The sequence below is a fragment of the Scylla paramamosain genome, chromosome 13, assembly GCF_035594125.1.
Source record: "Scylla paramamosain isolate STU-SP2022 chromosome 13, ASM3559412v1, whole genome shotgun sequence".
Taxonomy (NCBI): Eukaryota; Metazoa; Arthropoda; class Malacostraca; order Decapoda; family Portunidae; genus Scylla; species Scylla paramamosain.
In genome coordinates, this window is record NC_087163.1 from 22,622,085 (window position 1) to 22,642,084 (window position 20,000).

Below are 20,000 nucleotides of genomic sequence, written 5' to 3' on the forward strand. Positions count from 1 at the left end.
CTCGTCCTCCTCCTTCTACTCCTCCTCTTCCTCCTTCTCTCAATCATCCCATTTTTTCATCAAGGATAAAACGAGGAAAAAACACTACTACTGCTGCTACTACTACTACTACTACTACTACTACTACTACTACTACTACTACTACTACTACTACTACTACTACACTATTACTACTGCTGCTGCTGCTGCTACTACCACTAGTACTACTACTACAGCAACAGAAACCAAAGATTAAAACACCACACGAAATAAATTCAACAAGAAGGTTCATTATTGCAAAAACTTATAAAAACTAATGAACAAATATAAATGAATTAATAAATAAGTTAATGAATAATAATAATGATAATAATAATAATAATAATAATAATAATAATAATAATAATAAAAACTAGAAAACTCACAAAATAACGTCTATCCGTCAGAGAGAGAGAGAGAGAGAGAGAGAGAGAGAGAGAGAGAGAGAGAGAGAGAGAGAGAGAGAGAGAGAGAGAGAGAGACAGATAAGGTCTACGCGTACTACTATCCTAATTTAAGACACACGTATAAAAAATATCGACCTTTATAACACACTATTTATTAAGTCTTCACCAACTAACCAGGTAAATACTAACAGGAGTGAAGGGAGAGGCGGAGAAAGACTAAGAGTTAACTTTTACACTACCAAACATTTTTTTTTCCAATAACCACTAACCACTTTTTTTTTTATACTTTTATACTAAAGCCCCTTAAGTAGATAAGAGAAGAGAAAATTTATCTTCATTTTATCTATTTTTTTTTTTTTCGTGTTCATGCAAATTATTCCCTTCTAAGAGTGTTGTGAATGGGTTAAAGCAATTAAAAGGACTCCCACGCTAAACCTATTGAATTATTGCTGCTTCCTTTTTGTTGTTGTTGTTGTTGTTGTTTTGTTAAGCCTTTCACTGCTAACCGTTATCTTCGACATAACTCCTCTCAGTTTATCAGACACTGAGTTTTGTATTGCCACATGCTCGGTAGTTCTTTAGCCTGAGAAATACAAACTTACTCTCGTATTCTCCTTTTTCTAAACGTCCAGGCAGACAATATTCTGTACACTGCTCAGAATGCTGCCAAAAGACGTCCATAGGTTTGAAATGGTTAATTATAGATGTCTAATAAGAAGATTAATGAAAAGGGGAAATGCTGAGAAATAAAAACGTCTTCTGATATAAAGAATACCGGGAATGAGGTAGCAATTGGTGATTATAAGAAATGGAAAAATGTACGTGATAATAAAAAAAAAAATGAAAGCATCAAAGTGGAAAATATTTTACTGCTCTCGATGAAAAACAACAACAACAACAACAACAACAACAACAACAACAACAACAACAACAAAAAGAGCTAGAACAAGAGCAAGAACAATCTCAACAAGAACAAGAACAAGACCAAGAAATGGATATGAAAGACGAACAACGGAGTAACCCAATTAACAAAAAGAGGTCGTGAGAAATCCACACCATGACCACACACACACACACACACACACACACACACACACACACACACATACACATACACACACACACACGCGAGACAAGGCTGTGATTAACGCTACTAATTCTCTCTCCACGCAGATCACGCCTCGCGGAAGTGAACACCACAAAACACCAACGATAACAAACAAACACACACACACACACACACACACACACACACACACACACACACACACACACACACACACACACACACACACACACACACACACACACACACACACACAGCTATCTGCGCTAACAGTACACTCCCATTTCGTAGATAAATTCCTCCTTTTTTTTTCTGTTCTTTTCCGAGGTTGTCGCAGTACATGACCGGACGCCGCCACCACCACCACCGCCACCACCACCACCACCACCACCACCATTACCAGCCTCTATAGTTCCACTGCAAACTTTCCTCCTCCACGAGTCTCTGCCGCTTGTTCGTCTATTCTAACAAAACTTACTTCCTTATAGTTATCTGCTCATTGTCCTTTCTTTCACTAATTCTGCTTTTTTTTTTTATTTCTTATCCTTCATATCTTCTAACGTCCCTGCCTTCCTTCTTTCCTTCCCTTCTTTCTTTATTCATTTATCAATCTATAGTTTTCACCGTAACCCATCAAAAACACAGTCCCACACTTTCTTGCTTTCCTTCTTTTTTTCTTCATTTATTTATTTATTTATCATAGTTTTTACCATAATCCCTCCAACACACACAGTCACACACATGCCAAGACACACCACTCGCTTACTTAAACTTCCCACACTACAGAGCTTTGCCCAAACTGCACTCCTGGCTGGACGTCACGGAATACTGCAAGTTTTCAAGCCACGATCAGTGTACGATAACTATCTCTCGCGTACGATTGCTTTGCCTTTCTAAACGCGGAATTCCAAGTTAATGAGGACCACGTGATTAGATGGTGGTTGGTAATGATTGCAAGTTGATACGTACTAAATGACTGTAAAGCATGAATGGACGGCAAAACACAGTACTTGCCTTTATCGAAGAGGTGGTGAGGGAGGGGGCGTGCCTTGAAGAGTGTCCGCTGTTTCGAAGCGTGACTGCGGAAGAGAAGAAAATATATATGAATAAGTGCAATCAGTGGTGGTTCAGTTGATCAAGTAGGAGTGTGTGATAGGTAAGGGGAATTATAAAAGAAAGGTGGGAGGAAGAAATTTTGTATGACTGAAAGGGTAAAGGAATTTGATTGGCGGAACGCAGAAAATATCAGATTAATAACTTTAATAATACACAATCAACAGAAGACGCAATAGAAAAAAAAAAAAAAAAAAAAAATATATATATATATATATATATATATATATATATATATATATATATATATATATATATATATATATATATATATATATATATATATATATATATAACATAAAAAATTAGTCAGATAATTAATAAACAAGAAAATCTGCATGTCTGAAAGAGCAAAGAATGAATTTGATTATCAGAATGCAGAAATAAAATAATGATAACAAAACAGTGATATATAATCAACAGACGGAGCAATTGATTAAATTGATAAAAAAAAAACGCTAAAAACAAGGAAGATAAACAAACAAGAACACAAACCAGTAAGATATTAGTAAAGAGAGAAAGAGGAGCAACAAAACGATATTAGTGGACATAGGAAGAATATAAACAATGGATGAAAGAAGAGAGGGAAGAAGAGAAAGAAAGAAAACGAGCTCTCTCCTCCTCCTCCTCCTCCTCCTCCTGTGAATGAAGCACAGCGGAGTCACTTTACTCCCATGAGAACACAACTGGGAAGGCAAGAAATGATAGCAGACACCTTCTCCCCTCCCTCCACCCTCTATTCCTCTCCCCCGTGACACTCCCCTCTCCCTCTATTCACTTAATCCACGGCCAACATCCGCAGCATCACCACCCGCAAGCAAGATTCCCACCCATCTCCTGCACACACACACACACACACACTGGAGTCGATTTTCTGACGCATCAGTTTTTTTTTTTTTTTTTTCGTTTTTTTTTTCACTATTACTCTTATTCTTATTCTCTAAAGGAAAGTAAACGAAGGAAAGAAATGAAAAGTAATGTGAACTGATGTGGATTCCTCGTAAGATGACAAAATATAAAATAGAGGTTAAAAAAACAGGATGAATAAAGGAACTGGAGAGAGAAAGAAAGAAAATGATAACAAGAAGTGAATGAAGGGAAAGAGAAACAAGCACAGTATGGAAGGTGGTTGCATTTTTTTCGCAAACTTATTAGAACACAGAACAAAAGAAAGTCAGAGAAGCTGCAAGAAGCCGTCAAGTCAGGAAATTGAGAAGAAAATGCTGATAAAGAAGAAAGATAATGAAAGGACAACAGGAGGGTGAGGAGAGGGGATGCTTAGAAAGATGAAACGTAACAAATGAAAAAAAAAAAAATCAATTGAACAAAGAGGAAAATATGAAGGGAAAACTAACACTAACTAAACTAACAAACGAGGAAGACAAATGTAATATACTGTTTTCTCTCTTCCTCTTTTCTTATTCACTTCATGCCTCTTTCTCTCCTTATCCCCCTTCCACTCCCTCTGTCTTCCATCCACAGACAGAGTTACACATCTGTTGCTGCTTTATTTTTTTTTCATAATTGTGTTTATGTTAGTACTTCCTGCAGGCTCTCTCTCTCTCTCTCTCTCTCTCTCTCTCTCTCTCTCTCTCTCTCTCTCTGCTTCACAATTCTTCATTAGTCCCTTTCATTTTTACTTATATACTAGTTACGTGTGTGTGTGTGTGTGTGTGTGTGTGTGTGTGTGTGTGTGTGTGTGTGTGTGTGTGTGTGTGTGTGTATGAAGATGCATCCTCGCCAAGCTTGTATTACCCAGTATAATGCATTTTGCTCCATTACATGTTTTGAGAGAGATAAGACGATAAGCAGTGACGCGGCCTGCAGCAGAGTAAGTACTGAGGTGGGGACGCGGCGTGGTATTGCCATCATGAGAAGGAGTTTACAGAATTAATTAATAAGAGAGGATAGCAGCTTAATTATCACTGCTTTTATTATTGATGCTGTTGCTGATATTACGACTACTACTCCTACTACTACTATTACTAGTGTGGCAGCAGCACAAGCAGTAGTAGTAGTAGTAGTAGTAGTAGTAGCAATAATAATAATAATAATAAGAAGAAGAAGAAGCAACAACAACAACAACAACAACAACAACAACAACAACATTGTCATCATCATCATCATCATTAACTGTAAGACAATAGCGAGCTACTATTGTAAATATGTCAAATAAAAAATAAAAACACGAAAACTTAAATATATAACCATCAGAAAAACAATAGACACACTAGAGAGAGAGAGAGAGAGAGAGAGAGAGAGAGAGAGAGAGAGAGAGAGAGAGAGAGAGAGAAGGACAGACAAGATGAGACAGGCCGTACGCGACACATAATTGCAGGGTTGTTGTGAAGATCGAGTCTTTAGCATTCCTCTGATGGCCTAGATAGCGCCGCCCGCAGTAGCAGCATTGGCAGATGTGGCCTGAGCCGAGTGCCACAGTCAAGGGCGTGAGTTGCAGTGTCCTTGCGGAAGAAGTGAAGGAGGGAAGGGAAATGTACAGAGATGGAGTTTTATAGGGTGAGAAGTGTTATGTTAGTACAAATATGGGAGAAATTACCGAATGAGGAATTAAATGTACTGGATCATGGAAAATGGAATATAGAGGGCATGAAAGAAAGAGAGATGAATGGAGATTAGTTAAATGCGTGTAAAGCGAGAGAGAGAGAGAGAGAGAGAGAGAGAGAGAGAGAGAGAGAGAGAGAGAGAGAGAGAGAGAGAGAGAGAGAGAGAGAGAGAGAGAGAGAGAGCTATAAAAGGACAAAAAGAGAACAAAAGGAAGTAAAAAAAAAAAGGGAGGGAAAGGAAGTAAGACATGCATAACAAAGAAAAGGGACAAACGGCAAGGAGAGGATGGAGGGAGGTCACGTGACTGCGAAGGCAAGAAAGGAGGAGCGTTTGAAAGAAAGGGAGGGAGAGAAAGCGGGTGAGACATTGAAAGAATCAAGAAAGGAGATGGAGGGAAAATACATAACTGGGGAGGGAAGAATAAAGAAAACAAGTGTGTTAGTAGAGTAGGGAAGGAGAGCCAGACAGACTGAGCGTAAATAGGAGTGACAGACAGAAGTGCGTGGGTAGGAGTGGCGAAAATAGACACTTTCTCAAAAAAAATACACAAGGCCCCATCAATTTTAAGAGACAGAGATCTCCCAAGGCAAGGAACGACACAGGATCCTGGAGGCCTGCTGATGTCACCCACTCCACACCCTGAAGGACACCCATTACTCACCCAGCCTTGACCACAGGGTGTGTTCGAGTAAATTGAATGGGTTTTAAGCACCAAGCTAAGATTCTACTCGAGGCTGCAGTTACTGCGTGTCTGAACTGAATTAAGCTTTTAACCTTTGACCCTACGCCTTCTTCAAGTTAATAAAATGACCTAATTCAAATTTACAGTATAGTTTTGAATACCATTGACAGTAAGAAAAAATAATGTTGTATTTCACACCTTTTCGTCTTTTTTTTTATTTTTTTCTATTTTTGATACAATAGCCTAGTTTAAAATTACGGTACAATTTCGAAAGACAGGCTACCGCTTACAGTAAAAAAGTTATAATAGTGGTTGTGGTCTAATTACTTTTAATCAGTAAAATCGTTTTGGGTTACTCAAAATGAAGTTACAAGTGTCATGCTCTGATTAGCAAGCGAAAGGCTACCCAATAAACCAACAATTAGGGATGTGACACTTAAAAACCGTGGTTGAATATTATTAAAATACTTATGGTACATATAACTTCTAACTCTCATATGCATTCCCTGGGTAATTAATTATTCACTCAGCATTATTCCTAGACAAGGGATCAGAAAATACAAAAAGAAAAAAATGATTATAAACTAGACTATTTATGTATGCAAACAGGCAAAAATAATAATTTTAAAAAATAATACGTTAGCAACCACAAAAAAGGGAGGTGGAACAAAAAATAGGCTAAAAACACAGACAAATACCCACGATGAAGACCTCCAGACCTCCACAAATAAGGGAGGAGCAGCAAGCAGCCTTGACAGACACCAAGAGGTTAGACAAGAAAGAGAATCCGTGAATGTGAAGAGTAGAGGCAGCTGATGCGAGAAACAGCCTCTCCTGACGCCACGAGGGGAAAAAACAGGCCCAGCTCCTCCCTGTCATTCACACCTAAGTACACAGAGCGAACTGAGAGGGAGGGAGGGACAAACACACGCACATACGCAAGCTGGGTGGCAGGCAGAGGCGTCACACACACACACACACACACACACACACACATATTAGCACATGGACTCTCTCTCTCTCTCTCTCTCTTTTACTACTACTACTACTACTACTACTACTACCGATAACACCACCACAATCACTACTACTGTACTTGAACATAAAATAACTGATATCAGGCATTAGATTAAGATGATAAGATAAGGCAAACAGCTCTCCAGGTCTTGTAAATTTCTCTCCCCAATCAGTTCTGAAGCTATAGGCACAGGTTATATACTCCCTTTCTCCCTCTCCCTCATTCTCTCCCTATCTCCCTCTCCTCCCTTATTCTCTCTTGCTTTTCGCGCCTTGAATCGGAAGGCATACAGTAAAAGAAAGTTATATATGCATGCAGTTAGGAATGTTGGAATAACTATTGAAGAATACTTTACTACCATGCCGCAGGTGAGTAAGCAGTGACACAAATGCAAGGCAGTCAATCAAGTGTGCTAGATGGCAGAAAATTGGTGATGAGTTACCTACTTCATGAACTAATGCTTGATTGCCCACTAGGTGCAAACAATTTAATTCTTTACATTAATTTGTATCATTAACCCTTTCACTGCTATCTGAACCATTTTTCATTAATTACTGACCACTCTGAGACATCTTTTATTGTTCCACAGACAACTCTAAACACTGTACTGACTAGAAATTTCAAAATCAATTTTTTGTATCCCCCTTCTTTCTTGTGGATGTTTATAAAGATTCCATGCATTGCTTTTAGGATTGTGAATTATTGCATACTACAGTGAAAGAATTAAATGTCTGCCTTTGTCTGTTAAAGGAAAACACATAGTAATACAAATCCATATAATGAATTAAATCCTTTGCAATGAATAGAAAAGTACTAATTCAAGAAGTCATCACTAATGTTCTGGCAATTGGTGTGAATGTGTTGTGGTCTGCCTTGTCAACCCGGTGTGGGATTGCTGGTCTGGTATATAAATAGATGTCTATGTCTGTCTTACATTTTCACACCAATGAGAATGAATTTGAAAATAAAACTGGCATTATTCAAGATCAACAACCTGAATGTTGCCTATATATGACTAAATTCCAACAATTCTGGGTCAGTCATGAGCTCTCAGCAAAACAATAAATGAGGCATCCTACATTTGACCTGTTTATAATATTCTTAGCCTGTGCCCTTGCTTATGAACTACACATTTCAAGGAAGCAATGATCTGCTATTCTCATACAATATTGAATCTCTTTTTTCTCTCACAATTCCTTCATCCATCCATCCATCCATCCATCCAGAGAACCAGCAGCATCCGGGTGTGGGTGTGGCGGCTGTGGGCAGTGGGTGCATTACAGGAGACAGTGGAAGCATGGTTCAAGGCATGGCTGGTGGGCAAGTTCCGGTCACCATACATGTGCAGAGTCTCAGTGACAGATGGAAAGTGGTGTATGGTGCCCTCCCTCACCCAGGCTGCAGTAAGTCACTCTTCACTACTCCTCTCCCTTACCAGGCCGAGTTAAACCACTCTTCCTTCCCTCCCTCTCTCCCACAACAAAGTCTTAACGCATCCTTGCCTCCATCAATCTATTATCTAAACCTCATTTCTCATATCCCTTCTAGGCCCGCCGTGTTCCTGCCTGGATGTGTCAGTATGATGCATGGTGTGGTGAGTATGTCTTCCTTGGGACAACGCCACCTCTTATCACACGCCTCACTGTGCTTCTTGCTGCCTTACTCATCTCCCTGCTGGTGGTGTGGGCTCCACGCCTCCTCACCTACAGACCCTCACATCCACTACTTGTGTGGATGCGAGTGAGTATCATTCTTCTGGTTTTGTTGCTGGGTTGGTTCATGTGCATGTTCAGTATAAAATATTATCATAGACACAGCTAGTAGTAGAATTTAGAAATAAGACAAACTGCACTTCTTGCAAGACTTTACATGTTTATATATTTCCTTTCGACAGCGCCAAACCACACGCCGTGTACTGTTGCTTGTGGCAGTCAGTGCTGTCCTCCAGCTCACTCTTGACCACTGCCTCCTTGGCCTCCTGCTGCCACCTCGCTTCCTTCTAAGCCGTCCTGTCTCCCTGCTTTCCTTCATCATTGCTCAACTCCTTATAACTATAGCTCTGGTGAAGCAGGTCAGACAGTCCTCACAACTTCACACCAACCCACACATCCAGGTCCACCACATGGCCACAATACAAGAGGAAAGAGAAGCTTGGGAGGCCACAGCATCCTGCCCAAGAGCCACATACCACTTGGCAGACCCAAGTTGATGGCACTCACCTTCACACCATAATATGTAAGGCCTTCCTTTAACAAAACTTCACTGAGCAGAAGAGTTGATGAATCCAAGATGTTTTAGCCATATGCAATGTGCAGTAGTCTTGCCATTCACTCAGCAACTGTGGTTTCATTTGTTTCAATGCCAAGTGCCACATAATGACCAGATGATGTGTAATGGAACACTTCCAGGAACATGAAACAGACACCTCAACACTCAATAACCATACAATGGAGCCATAACCATCAAACAATAGGTTATGTAACTTTTTTTTTTATCTATTCACATTTTTCATACTTACCTTAAACACTCAGCTGACATTCTGTAGGAGAATTTTATTTATGATTCTCCTGGTACAGGAGCAATACTGCTCTACTAACCCAAATCAAAGATACAATACAAATCCCAGAGCTTACTCATGACTAACCTGGTAAGGAAGGACAAATTCAAGTCACTGGGAAAAAATTAGCAGTAGTAGATTAGACTGGTAGGATCTGAAATGGTAAAATATAAACCAATTATACTTCATGACCTACTTTTTATTGATTCTACCAAACAATCCTCAGCTGTAAAGTTTGTCAACTTCAATAATTACATTTTTCTTTACATAACATTACAATTTTCATTCAAGAGTATTAGTTAATGCAACATGACCTTTAAAGAATTCTAGCAGATCTCTGACGACTAACACCATGTTCTCAAACTCTCAAGCAAAACATTTAAAGGCACTCATTACCATGTTTGCTATAGAACTTTTCATGGATTTTCATTTCTGATAACATTAAATAGATATATCCTAGTACTGTATATAATTAGGAAACTTTATTTCTGCTTAAGTCTGCTGACTGAAGTAGTTCTCAAGATCTGTGTCAATGTCTGAATAATTTTGTTAAAACAAACAAAAAGTCAGTAAACTATGATATAACATCCTTAATAAATGTGAAATCCTACCTATTCCACTCTCTAAAAAATACTTATATTAATTGCATTGATAGGTTCTTCTCTAGAGAAATATATTGTATTAGGTAACTTTTTTACATGTACAATTAAGATCCAAAACTCAAATCAAGAGGGAAAAAGTGACTGGAAGTATTCCTGCGTGGCTGTTTTATCCTAATTACTTTTCTCATGTCTTTGCATTAGCATTTCAGTATAGCCCCATTTATGCACGAGCTTATGTGGAATACTGCACAGAATTCAATAAGAATAAAGGAAGGAATAAGGTACAGAGTTAAAGCAATGAACACAACATAGAATATAAAGATATTAAATGTACACTTCTGTGGCTGTTAAGTCCCAAGTGACAAAATGGACAGACAATGAAGTGTTATCACCTTGGAGGGAATTTATATTTTGATATCAAATGTGCTGAGGCTTTGCTGATTTCTCATAACTTGTTAGTATGTAGTATAATCACAGTTAATGCTAGTTGTATCAGCATCTTCCTGTATTTCTTTGTATCTCATGGTTTCATTCAAGTGAAGTATTCACTGTTTATGATTTCAGTATTAATGAGTAAAAGCATGATACCCAAGAAATTCTATGAGAAACCTAAATTAAGAGAAAAAGACTTCTGTGTAGCAATGAGAGAAGTATGTGAATTGTTTGATCAACACAGAAGACTGCATCTGGCTCTACTATCCTGCAGCTTTAATGTTATTTACTTATCATTTTATGTCTCAGACCTTTGGACCTATAGCTAATTATTCATAAAAAAAATAAATAAAATAAAATAAAATAAATATAAAAAAAAAAGATGGGGCTACAATGCATATGGTGGAGGGACCAGTTTCACATTGGGCAGTGCTTGGAGAGACAACTTAAGTGTGCAACACCACATTGCAGTTGGTTGTTGAGCACTGTGTCCCTTTCAATTAATTGTTCAATACAACAGCAGAAAATGCTGCTCAGTAGAAAGAAATGTAGCTTCCTCTACATTTGCAGAGATATTTTCTTTCTTTATTTCTCCCTTGCATTTCTACATGGCATGACAAAGTATGGAAAATTAAAATTTCTGCCTATCCCTGAGTTGCTTATATCTGCAAATGCATTAAGAAGCTACATGTGTACATGGCTTTATATTTACATGCATGTTAAAAATGTTAAGGGTTTATTAGAAGTGTACAAGTTCACCTTCAAATATCTGTTGTATTCCCATTTAGAATATTGATAAATTTAATTTAATATTTACATAACAAATCCATGGACACTTCTGTCATGGCTTATCCTTGCGGGAATTATGGGAAATGGGCATCAGTTCAGATTAGCATATTAAATGAGCTTCATTAATTCTGAGGTATACAATGCTCAGCAGCTATTTTAAATTAAAAGAATATCACCATCAAAAGTTACTCAACTTTTCTCCACATGATGAATGTAATAGGATAGGAGGTGTTAATCCTTAATATTTCACTAACAAACTTGTTTTTGTGCCTATGGCAGGTGAGAAGCTATGGTGTGACTGCCACTGCCTCACTATTGACTCAAATGGCATTCCTATCACATAGCTTCTTGTGCACAAACTACCATAATTCTGTCACAGCACCCCCTCTCTCCCTCTCCATCACCCCCAACACCCCACATAAAGAAGCAGAAAATGATTGGCACCCAAACAGATTAACCGAAACAGATATCACAGTAACATCAATGTTCATCACTGGATAACCTTAGTTATTGATCTATTCTGTTTGTACACATTAAAATATAGCCAGTCTAAATTACAAATTGGGAGCAATCATATTCAGGAACTTAATAGCAACCTCATATCCTAAGAAACAGGCAGCATTAGCAGGGAAGGCTCGGATCATAACAGGGGTTGCACCCTTAAACAGGGCTTGTGGACCCTCATTCTTCATGATCTCCACAAACACACTTCGGATCCCATTTGGATACTTGCCCTCAGGAGCTAGAAAATTAATTTCTCTTAAATTTCAATCTCTATGTCAGTTTAATTATCATTGCACGTATTCTACAAATACTAATTACAATCCATGAACCAAATAATCATTCCATGAAAATGTCTTGCCTTTAATTTTTTACTAATTTTTCAGTTTTCATTTTCATCAGCATAAATACAATATGCATACTGTGCCTGATAAAATATGAACTTAAATTCATCTTCTAATAGTTATTTTTGATAGTGTTGGAAATACAATACTAAAATGAAGGTGTTAGTCACTCACCTGTCTGCAATCTGCTCTTGAGGACATCAGGGCCAATAGCCACCAGCCAGTTCAGCATCCCAGCAATGCCACCAGCCACCACTGTGCGGATGGGACTCAGTTCTCCCTCCTTACCAGCTGGTGCCATAGAACGCTTCAGCCACTCGTATGACATGAAGTACATCCCTGATGCAGGGACATCTGCAAGTGGGTTAAAAGGCATGTATTTTTATTATCCTCTTGCCCTTTATTCACCCTTTGTTGTCTAGCACAAACCAACACTGATCCTTTGAACTAAGGTTCAAATATCCGCACAAAGAGAAAAGGAAGTACAGCGGTACCATGACTTACAAGTGCCCCAACTTGCAAATTTTTTGAAATATGAGATGTCACTTGGAAAATTTTTTGCTTTGAGTTGCGAGCCAAAATCCAAGATACAAGCGAGCTTCAGATACTCAGCCACTCATTGGTATCTGGCACAGCAAGCATCACAACAATCGCCAAGTATTCCTCATCTCAATTGTTCACTTCAGGTGTTTTTATACAACATTTATTTATAAATACATTTTTCTTACAGAAAACACTCGATATAACAAATATATATATATATGGGGTGAGAGAGAGAGAAAGAGATGAAGTGTGGTTGTGTGATGGCCAGTGGGTGACCTTAACTGTGCCAGTGGCACAGTGCACACACACACACTCTCACTCTCACTCTCTCTCTCTCTCTCTCTCTCTCTCTCTCTCTCTCTCTCTCTCTCTCAAATTAAGTTACGAGCTCTGTCACAGAACGAATTAAACTCGTAAGTCAAGGTACCACTGTATAATATTCATTTTAATACATGAATAAGAGATACACACAAATATAGAGTGCCCAACACACACACACACACACACACACACACACACACACACACACACACACACACACACACACACACACACACACACACACACACACACACATACCTCTCAGAAGAGTGGCACAAGTACCCTTGTAGATGCTGCGAATGCCTCCTTCCCTGTAGAGCACTTTCACAACATCAATAGGACCCTTGTACAGCTTTGGCCCTGAACTGGCAGCTTGAACCTGCACAAAGAAAGAAATCATGAGCAAATAAAGTATTATGCAAAACACTTCAATCAACTTGCAGTTTTCCCAATATTTAATTCTAAGAAAAAAAATCAACAATAAAATTCACACCAGTGTTATGTTGTTTCTAATTTCAAGATTTTCAACTAATTTGCATAATCCAAAATAAACCCCAAACTATATGCATCTTACTGTACTGTACTCTATCCAGACATGAAAATTAGCTCCACTTTTCTCAACTGAGCTGACTCAATAGAGACATTAGTGATGTATTACCTTCTTACCAGCATTCCACCTCCTTTACAAAAATCTGTATTTCTCTATTTAACTCACAAGACAGAAAAACTTGGTTTACATCATTAAATTATGCAATCATTCTACAACTATTACAATTTTCAAAATTACAGAGTAAAAACAAATAAAGTACAACAAATTCAAGTCAGCAAATAAAATAATTATGGTTTACGCATCTTTTTATGCAAGAAAACAAGTGCACAGGTGACTCGTTTTACATGATATATAGGGATTTGCAGGCATTGTGTAAACAGAAACTGTAAAAAAAATTAATAAAAAAAATTAAGATTAGGGAATTTGACCAGTCAAATTGCACTATTCCTAACTTTAAATTGGAAAGTTAAAACAATAAAAATGCAGAAAAAGGAAAAAGTTTCCCCAATACTTATATATGTACAGATAGCTCCCTACTTTTTTTTTTTTTTTTTTTTTTTATGTAGGAAGGATACTGGCCAAGGGCAACAAAAATCTAATAAAAAAAAATGCCCACTGAAATGCCAGTCCCTAAAAGGGTCAAAGCAGTGGTCAAAAATTGGTGGATAAGTGTCTTGAAACCTCCCTCTTGAAGGAATTCAAGTCATAGGAAGGTGGAAATACAGAAGCAGGCAAGAAGTTCCAGAGTTTACCAGAGAAAGGGATGAATGATTGAGAATGCTGGTTAACTCTTGCGTTAGAGAGGTGGACAGAATAGGAGTGAGAGAAAGAAGAAAGTCTTGTGCAGCGAGGCCGCGGAAGGAGGGGAGGCATGCAGTTAGCAAGATCAGAAGAGCAGTTAGCATGAAAATAGCGGTAGAAGACAGCTAGAGATGCAACATTGCGGCGGTGAGAGAGAGGCTGAAGACAGTCAGTTAGAGGAGAGGAGTTGATGAGACGAAAAGCTTGATGAAGCAGTTTTCTTATATTTCTAACAAAAGTGATATCTGTCATCCTTTTTTCATGGCAACTGTCACTGGCTAGAGCTGCCTCTGACATGTATCTCAGGTCGCCTTCTTCCACTCCCTCGCCACTTCCCCCTTCCTGTCCCTCTACCCCACCCCCACCTCTCTCTCTCTCTCTCTCTCTCTCTCTCTCTCTCTCTCTCTCTCTCTCTCTCTCTCTTAACTCACATATTCAGGACAGTATATAACACACACACACACACACACACACACACACACACACACACACACACACACACACACACACACACACACACACACACACACACACACACACACACACACACACACACACACACACACACACACACACACACAGCTACAGCTAGAGAGTGAGCAGAAAAGGGCGTGCAGGGTCATCCTTGGCCCTGCATACACCACCTACGAAGAAGCCCTGACCACCCTGAGTCTGTCCAGAATATCCACCAGGCACCGAGAGGCTCTGGAGAAGTTTGGAAGGGGACTGCTGCATCATCCACGTCTCAGAAACATGCTGCCGCCTGACGCGCCTCACCCGGTCCGTGCCACCAGACACCACAACAAAATAACGCCCCTGAAGGCGCCGCGCACGGACCGGTACAGACTCAGTGCGATTCCCACCATGGTGCGAGCCATCAATCAATAGTCCCTTCTAGATTTGACTTACCTTTAGGATTAATGTCAAGTATTTCCCCAGCCCCACTGTACATTTTCAGTTTGTTGACTGCCTAAAGAATAAACCATTTATTATTATTATTATTATTATTATTATTACACACCTGGAATGATTTGAAGGAAGAGATGGTTGCAGCAAACAGTGGACACGTTTAAAGAGAAACTGGATAAACATGGTTATGGACACAGAATAAAATGAGCTTTGGCTCATGCCCTATACAATACAACTAGGTAAATACACACACACACACACACACACACACACACACACACACACACACACACACACACACACACACACACACACACACACACACACAGCTTGGAGCACGGGAAGGGTGGTGGTGTGGGCAGAATTCCCTTGGGCTTACAGATTAGTTACTGGAGAGCCAAGGAAAGATGAAAGATACAAGAAGTTGTCTTGCCATTACATTTTTAACAAATTAATTGTATATGTCAGGATTTTTAGTCTTTATTTCCAAGAAATCTTAATTACCAGAGAGAGAGAGAGAGAGAGAGAGAGAGAGAGAGAGAGAGAGAGAGAGAGAGAGAGAGAGAGAGAGAGAGAGAGAGAGAGAGAGAGAGAGAGAGAGAGAGAGAGAGAGAGAGAGAGAGAGAGAGAGAGAGAGAGAGAGAGAGAGAGAGAGGGGGCAGTGGGAGGGGGCTTAGATGGAGGTGATAGGGAGGGGGTGTAAGAAATGTAAAAACAAGGAGGAAGTAGGGATGGGGAGGCAAACATGGAATGGGGTTGATAGAGATGTAGCTTAATTGATACTTCGAGACTTCTGGCTTATGATATTCACCTGTTAAAACCCTTTGAGTTGACTTGTAGCTTTAGCTAGAAATAACAGTAGGAATGCTGCTTCCTCAAGTAGGGGGCCATAGGAGTACATATATGCATGCATACATACATACATTCTTATATACATACACAGAAACAACTGAATACAACACAACACAACACAACACAACACAACACACACACACACACACACACACACACACACACACACACACACACACACACACACACACCGACTGGCAGTTTAAGGGTTAAACCCCAATTATACAGCTTTGTGACTCGTCTCTGATAGGCAACAAACACACACACACACACACAGGGCAGTTAAGCTTGTGGGAGTGAAGTGTTAACACCATGCCACCACACCATACCACACCACAGGACACCACCACACCACACCATACTGCACCACATGACACCCCACCACGTGACACCACCACACCACACCACACACACACACACACACACACACACACACACACACACACACACACACACACACACACACACACACACAGCATGGAGCTTGGAACATGGGAAGGATGGTGGTGAGAGGGCAGCATTTTCTTGGGCTTATGGGTTAGTTACAGGAGAGTCAGGGAAAGATGGAAAGTACAAGAAGCTGTCCTGCCATTACAGTTTTAAAAATTAATTGTAAATATAATGATTTTTAGTCTTTGCTTCTGCAAGGGTTATCATCAGCAGGCAACCATGTTGTAATGGGTAGCATGTCCGCCCGGCAAGTGGAAGGTCTCGGGTTCAATTTCTAGGCGGTGCTTTTCTTTTCTGGTGAACCCCCAACTCTAACAACTATCAAGAAATCTCAATTACCATATATATATATATATATATATATATAGAGAGAGAGAGAGAGAGAGAGAGAGAGAGAGAGAGAGAGAGAGAGAGAGAGAGAGAGAGAGAGAGAGAGAGAGAGAGAGAGAGAGAGAGAGAGAGAGAGAGAGAGAGAGAGAGAGAGAGAGAGAGAGAGAGAGAGAGAGAGAGAGAGAGAGAGAGAGAGAGAGAGAGAGAGAGAGAGAGAGAGAGAGAGGGGGGGGGGCCTTAGAATGAGGTGATAGGGAGGGGGGTTTGAGAAATCTAGAAACAAGGAGGGAGTGGGGATGGGGAGGTGGACATAGAGTGGGACTGACAAAGGAGGCATGGTTTAATTTACACGTCACTATTTCTGGCCTGTGATTGACTTATTAAAATCCCTTGAGTTGACATGTCACCCTAGCTAAAAATAAGTAGGAAGGGATGCTTCATCAAGTAAGGAGCTGTCTGTACACACAGTATGAATGACCTGTTGGACTGGACTGTGCTTAAGTGAAAATTTTGGGTAAATTCAATTAAATTTAATATATTTCAAGTTGTTAAAAAGTAAGTTTGATTAAAAAAATTCTTTAAACTGCATCACCTGCAAGAAAAAACTTGTGCTCATCCATAAATATGGGAGAGAAAGGATATTTATGACTACCCATGTTATATCTTGACTGCCAGAACACAAAAGCACACCCAACCTGCCTCCCTCCTTTCCTCACTCCCACACCACAGCAGTCAAGACACAAATGGGGCTCAATAATTGGTCTTTGGCTAATTTGACCCTGGTCTCCCACCAATTAGACTGAATTGATCAAAGAGCAAGCTTTACCTGCAGCAGGCACTTGATTCTCTCGCCAGGGGTCATGATGGCAGTAGTGAACACTCCCGATAACATGCCAGCATTGAACAGTTGGACGGCAGTGAGCTGTTGGTCAGGAGTAGTTTGCTGGAGCTTCTTTCCAATCCCAAAACCCAAGAAAACAAACAGCAAACAATAGGTGTGACTCCCACCAAGGGTGCCGCCATACCTACACAAGGAGGACAAGAGGTAAAACTAGTGAAACCAACTAATCCACTCATGGAATGAATGAATACTGTATAACTGAATGACAATTGAATTTCATAGCTTACATCTTCTTATGGAAAAATATTATAATATTTGTTAAACCTTCAATGTTTCCTTAATGGGTTCAAATATTTCTTCATTCATACTTATTTTATATTCATTCCTTTTACAAGAACAAAAAAATTGACAATTTTATCATTAGATACAGAACAGATGTGTTATACATACAAACTTCCCTTCATAGTAAGAGAGAGAGAGAGAGAGAGAGAGAGAGAGAGAGAGAGAGAGAGAGAGAGAGAGAGAGAGAGAGAGAGAGAGAGAGAGAGAGAGAGAGAGAGAGAGAGAGAGAGAGAGAGAGAGAGAGAGAGAGAGAGAGAGAGAGAGAGAGAGAGAGAGAGAGAGAGAGTGAGTTTATGGATTCTACCTTAATTACTTAGTCTAAAACATCACCAACTTATCTAAATGACATTACAGGAAGATAGAGAAATTAAGCTGTATAGGAGTCCAAGTGTCATTAAAAGTATAGTATACTTTACCAACTGATATTTTTTTCCAGTCTACAGACACTAATCCTCCCAGTCACCTTTGTAAAGGCCAAAGAAGCCTTCATTGCGAATGGTCTTCAAGGCACAGTCCCAAGTTCCGGCATAGAGAGGCTTTTGTCCTGGTGCTGGCAGTGGCTGGGTCTGCAGCCTCACCTGAAAATATAGATTAAATAAGTTGACATGTATTAGTACTATTTCTTTATAACACTAACAATATTAAAACTTACAGTGACTCTAAAACTAATAAAATTAAAACTTTACTAATTCTAACACTAACATTAATAATTTACAAATAAAATCAGGCACAGGATAATAGACTCCTATGCTTGAGACTACAGAATCCCATAGCCTCTGAAATATGATACTTCATTTTTAATTAAAAGCAATCAACCTTTCTTCTAAACACCCACCAATTTCACCCACACCACCACTCTAAGAGGTGTGCAAATGTATATACTTGACAGTGACAGCTGCAGGTGGAGGGTGCACACACACACACACACACACACACACACACACACACACACACACACACACACACACACACACACACACACACAAAAAAAAAAAAAAAAAAAAAAAAAAAAAAAAAAAAAAAAAAAGTTGCAACAAGACCTTGATGATAAAAATTTGGGAATGGAGCTGCAAGTGGGAAATGGAATTCATCATCAAGAAATGCAGTGTAATGGAGTTTGGAAAGAGCAAGCAGTGCATTTCAGAGCAATATAAACTTGGAGGAGAGATAATAGAGAAATCAAAGTTGGAAGGAGATCTGGGAGCATTCATATCAGACATGTCACCTGAGAAACATACAAAATAAATTTGTCAGAGAGACTGAGATGAAGAAATGGTAAACTGATCATCACTCTGATAAGGCCATGATTGGAATATGAAGCAGCAGTGTAGTCACCAGGTACAAAAAGGAACATCAGGACACTTCAAAGGATTCAAAGAGGAGCGACAAAATTGGCTCCAAGCTTGTCGGAAATGCTGTACAAAGAGAGACTACAAAACTGAAACTGACAACACTGAAACAAAGGGAAAAAAGGAGACTTGATAGCAATTTACAAAATCATGAAGAATATGGAGGTGCTCAATAGAGAAGACCTAATAAAGTGGGGACATGAGAGATGCGAGAGAACATGGATGGAAGATAAAAAAAAAAAAAAGTAGTTACAGAAGGAATATGAAAATAAAAAGTTTTCCTCATAGAGTAGATATATCAAATGGACTGGATGAGGAAGTAGTGTGTGCATACAAAGACAGGATAGTACAACAACTAGCACATTACAACTAGGTACAAACACACACACACACACACACACACACACACACACATATACACACACACACACATGGATCTTGGTATTATTATATATATTCACCTATCTCATGGCAAAAAACATTGTTCTCAGTGAAGTACTTGGGTCACATATAACAGTGGTGTGTATCTTTACCATCACAAATTGTTTGTTCCTGAGATACTATTTTTTTTTTTATCAAATTTACTGTTAAGGTATAGGTTAGGTTTAGTTAGATTAG

The 20,000-nt window shown here is 39.2% G+C and overlaps 2 protein-coding genes across 2 annotated transcripts in view; one reads left to right on the plus strand and one right to left on the minus strand.

Annotated features, from left to right (window-relative positions):
- Positions 1–7,040: 7,040 nt before the first annotated feature.
- On the plus strand, positions 7,041–10,624 carry LOC135106528 (uncharacterized). Its single transcript, XM_064015654.1, has 4 exons — positions 7,041–7,237; positions 8,096–8,272; positions 8,418–8,609; positions 8,764–10,624. Exons 1-4 carry the CDS (start codon positions 7,178–7,180, stop codon positions 9,076–9,078), a joined length of 744 nt encoding a protein of 247 aa, XP_063871724.1. The 5' UTR covers positions 7,041–7,177; the 3' UTR covers positions 9,079–10,624.
- Positions 9,608–20,000, minus strand: part of LOC135106522 (mitochondrial carnitine/acylcarnitine carrier protein-like) — a 16,338-nt gene continuing 5,945 nt past the window's right edge. Inside the window, 6 exon segments of the mRNA XM_064015635.1 lie at positions 9,608–11,991; positions 12,269–12,448; positions 13,217–13,337; positions 17,677–17,826; positions 17,829–17,875; positions 18,497–18,611. Of these exon segments, the coding sequence (XP_063871705.1) occupies positions 11,804–11,991; positions 12,269–12,448; positions 13,217–13,337; positions 17,677–17,826; positions 17,829–17,875; positions 18,497–18,611 (801 nt within the window). The 3' untranslated portion in view covers positions 9,608–11,803.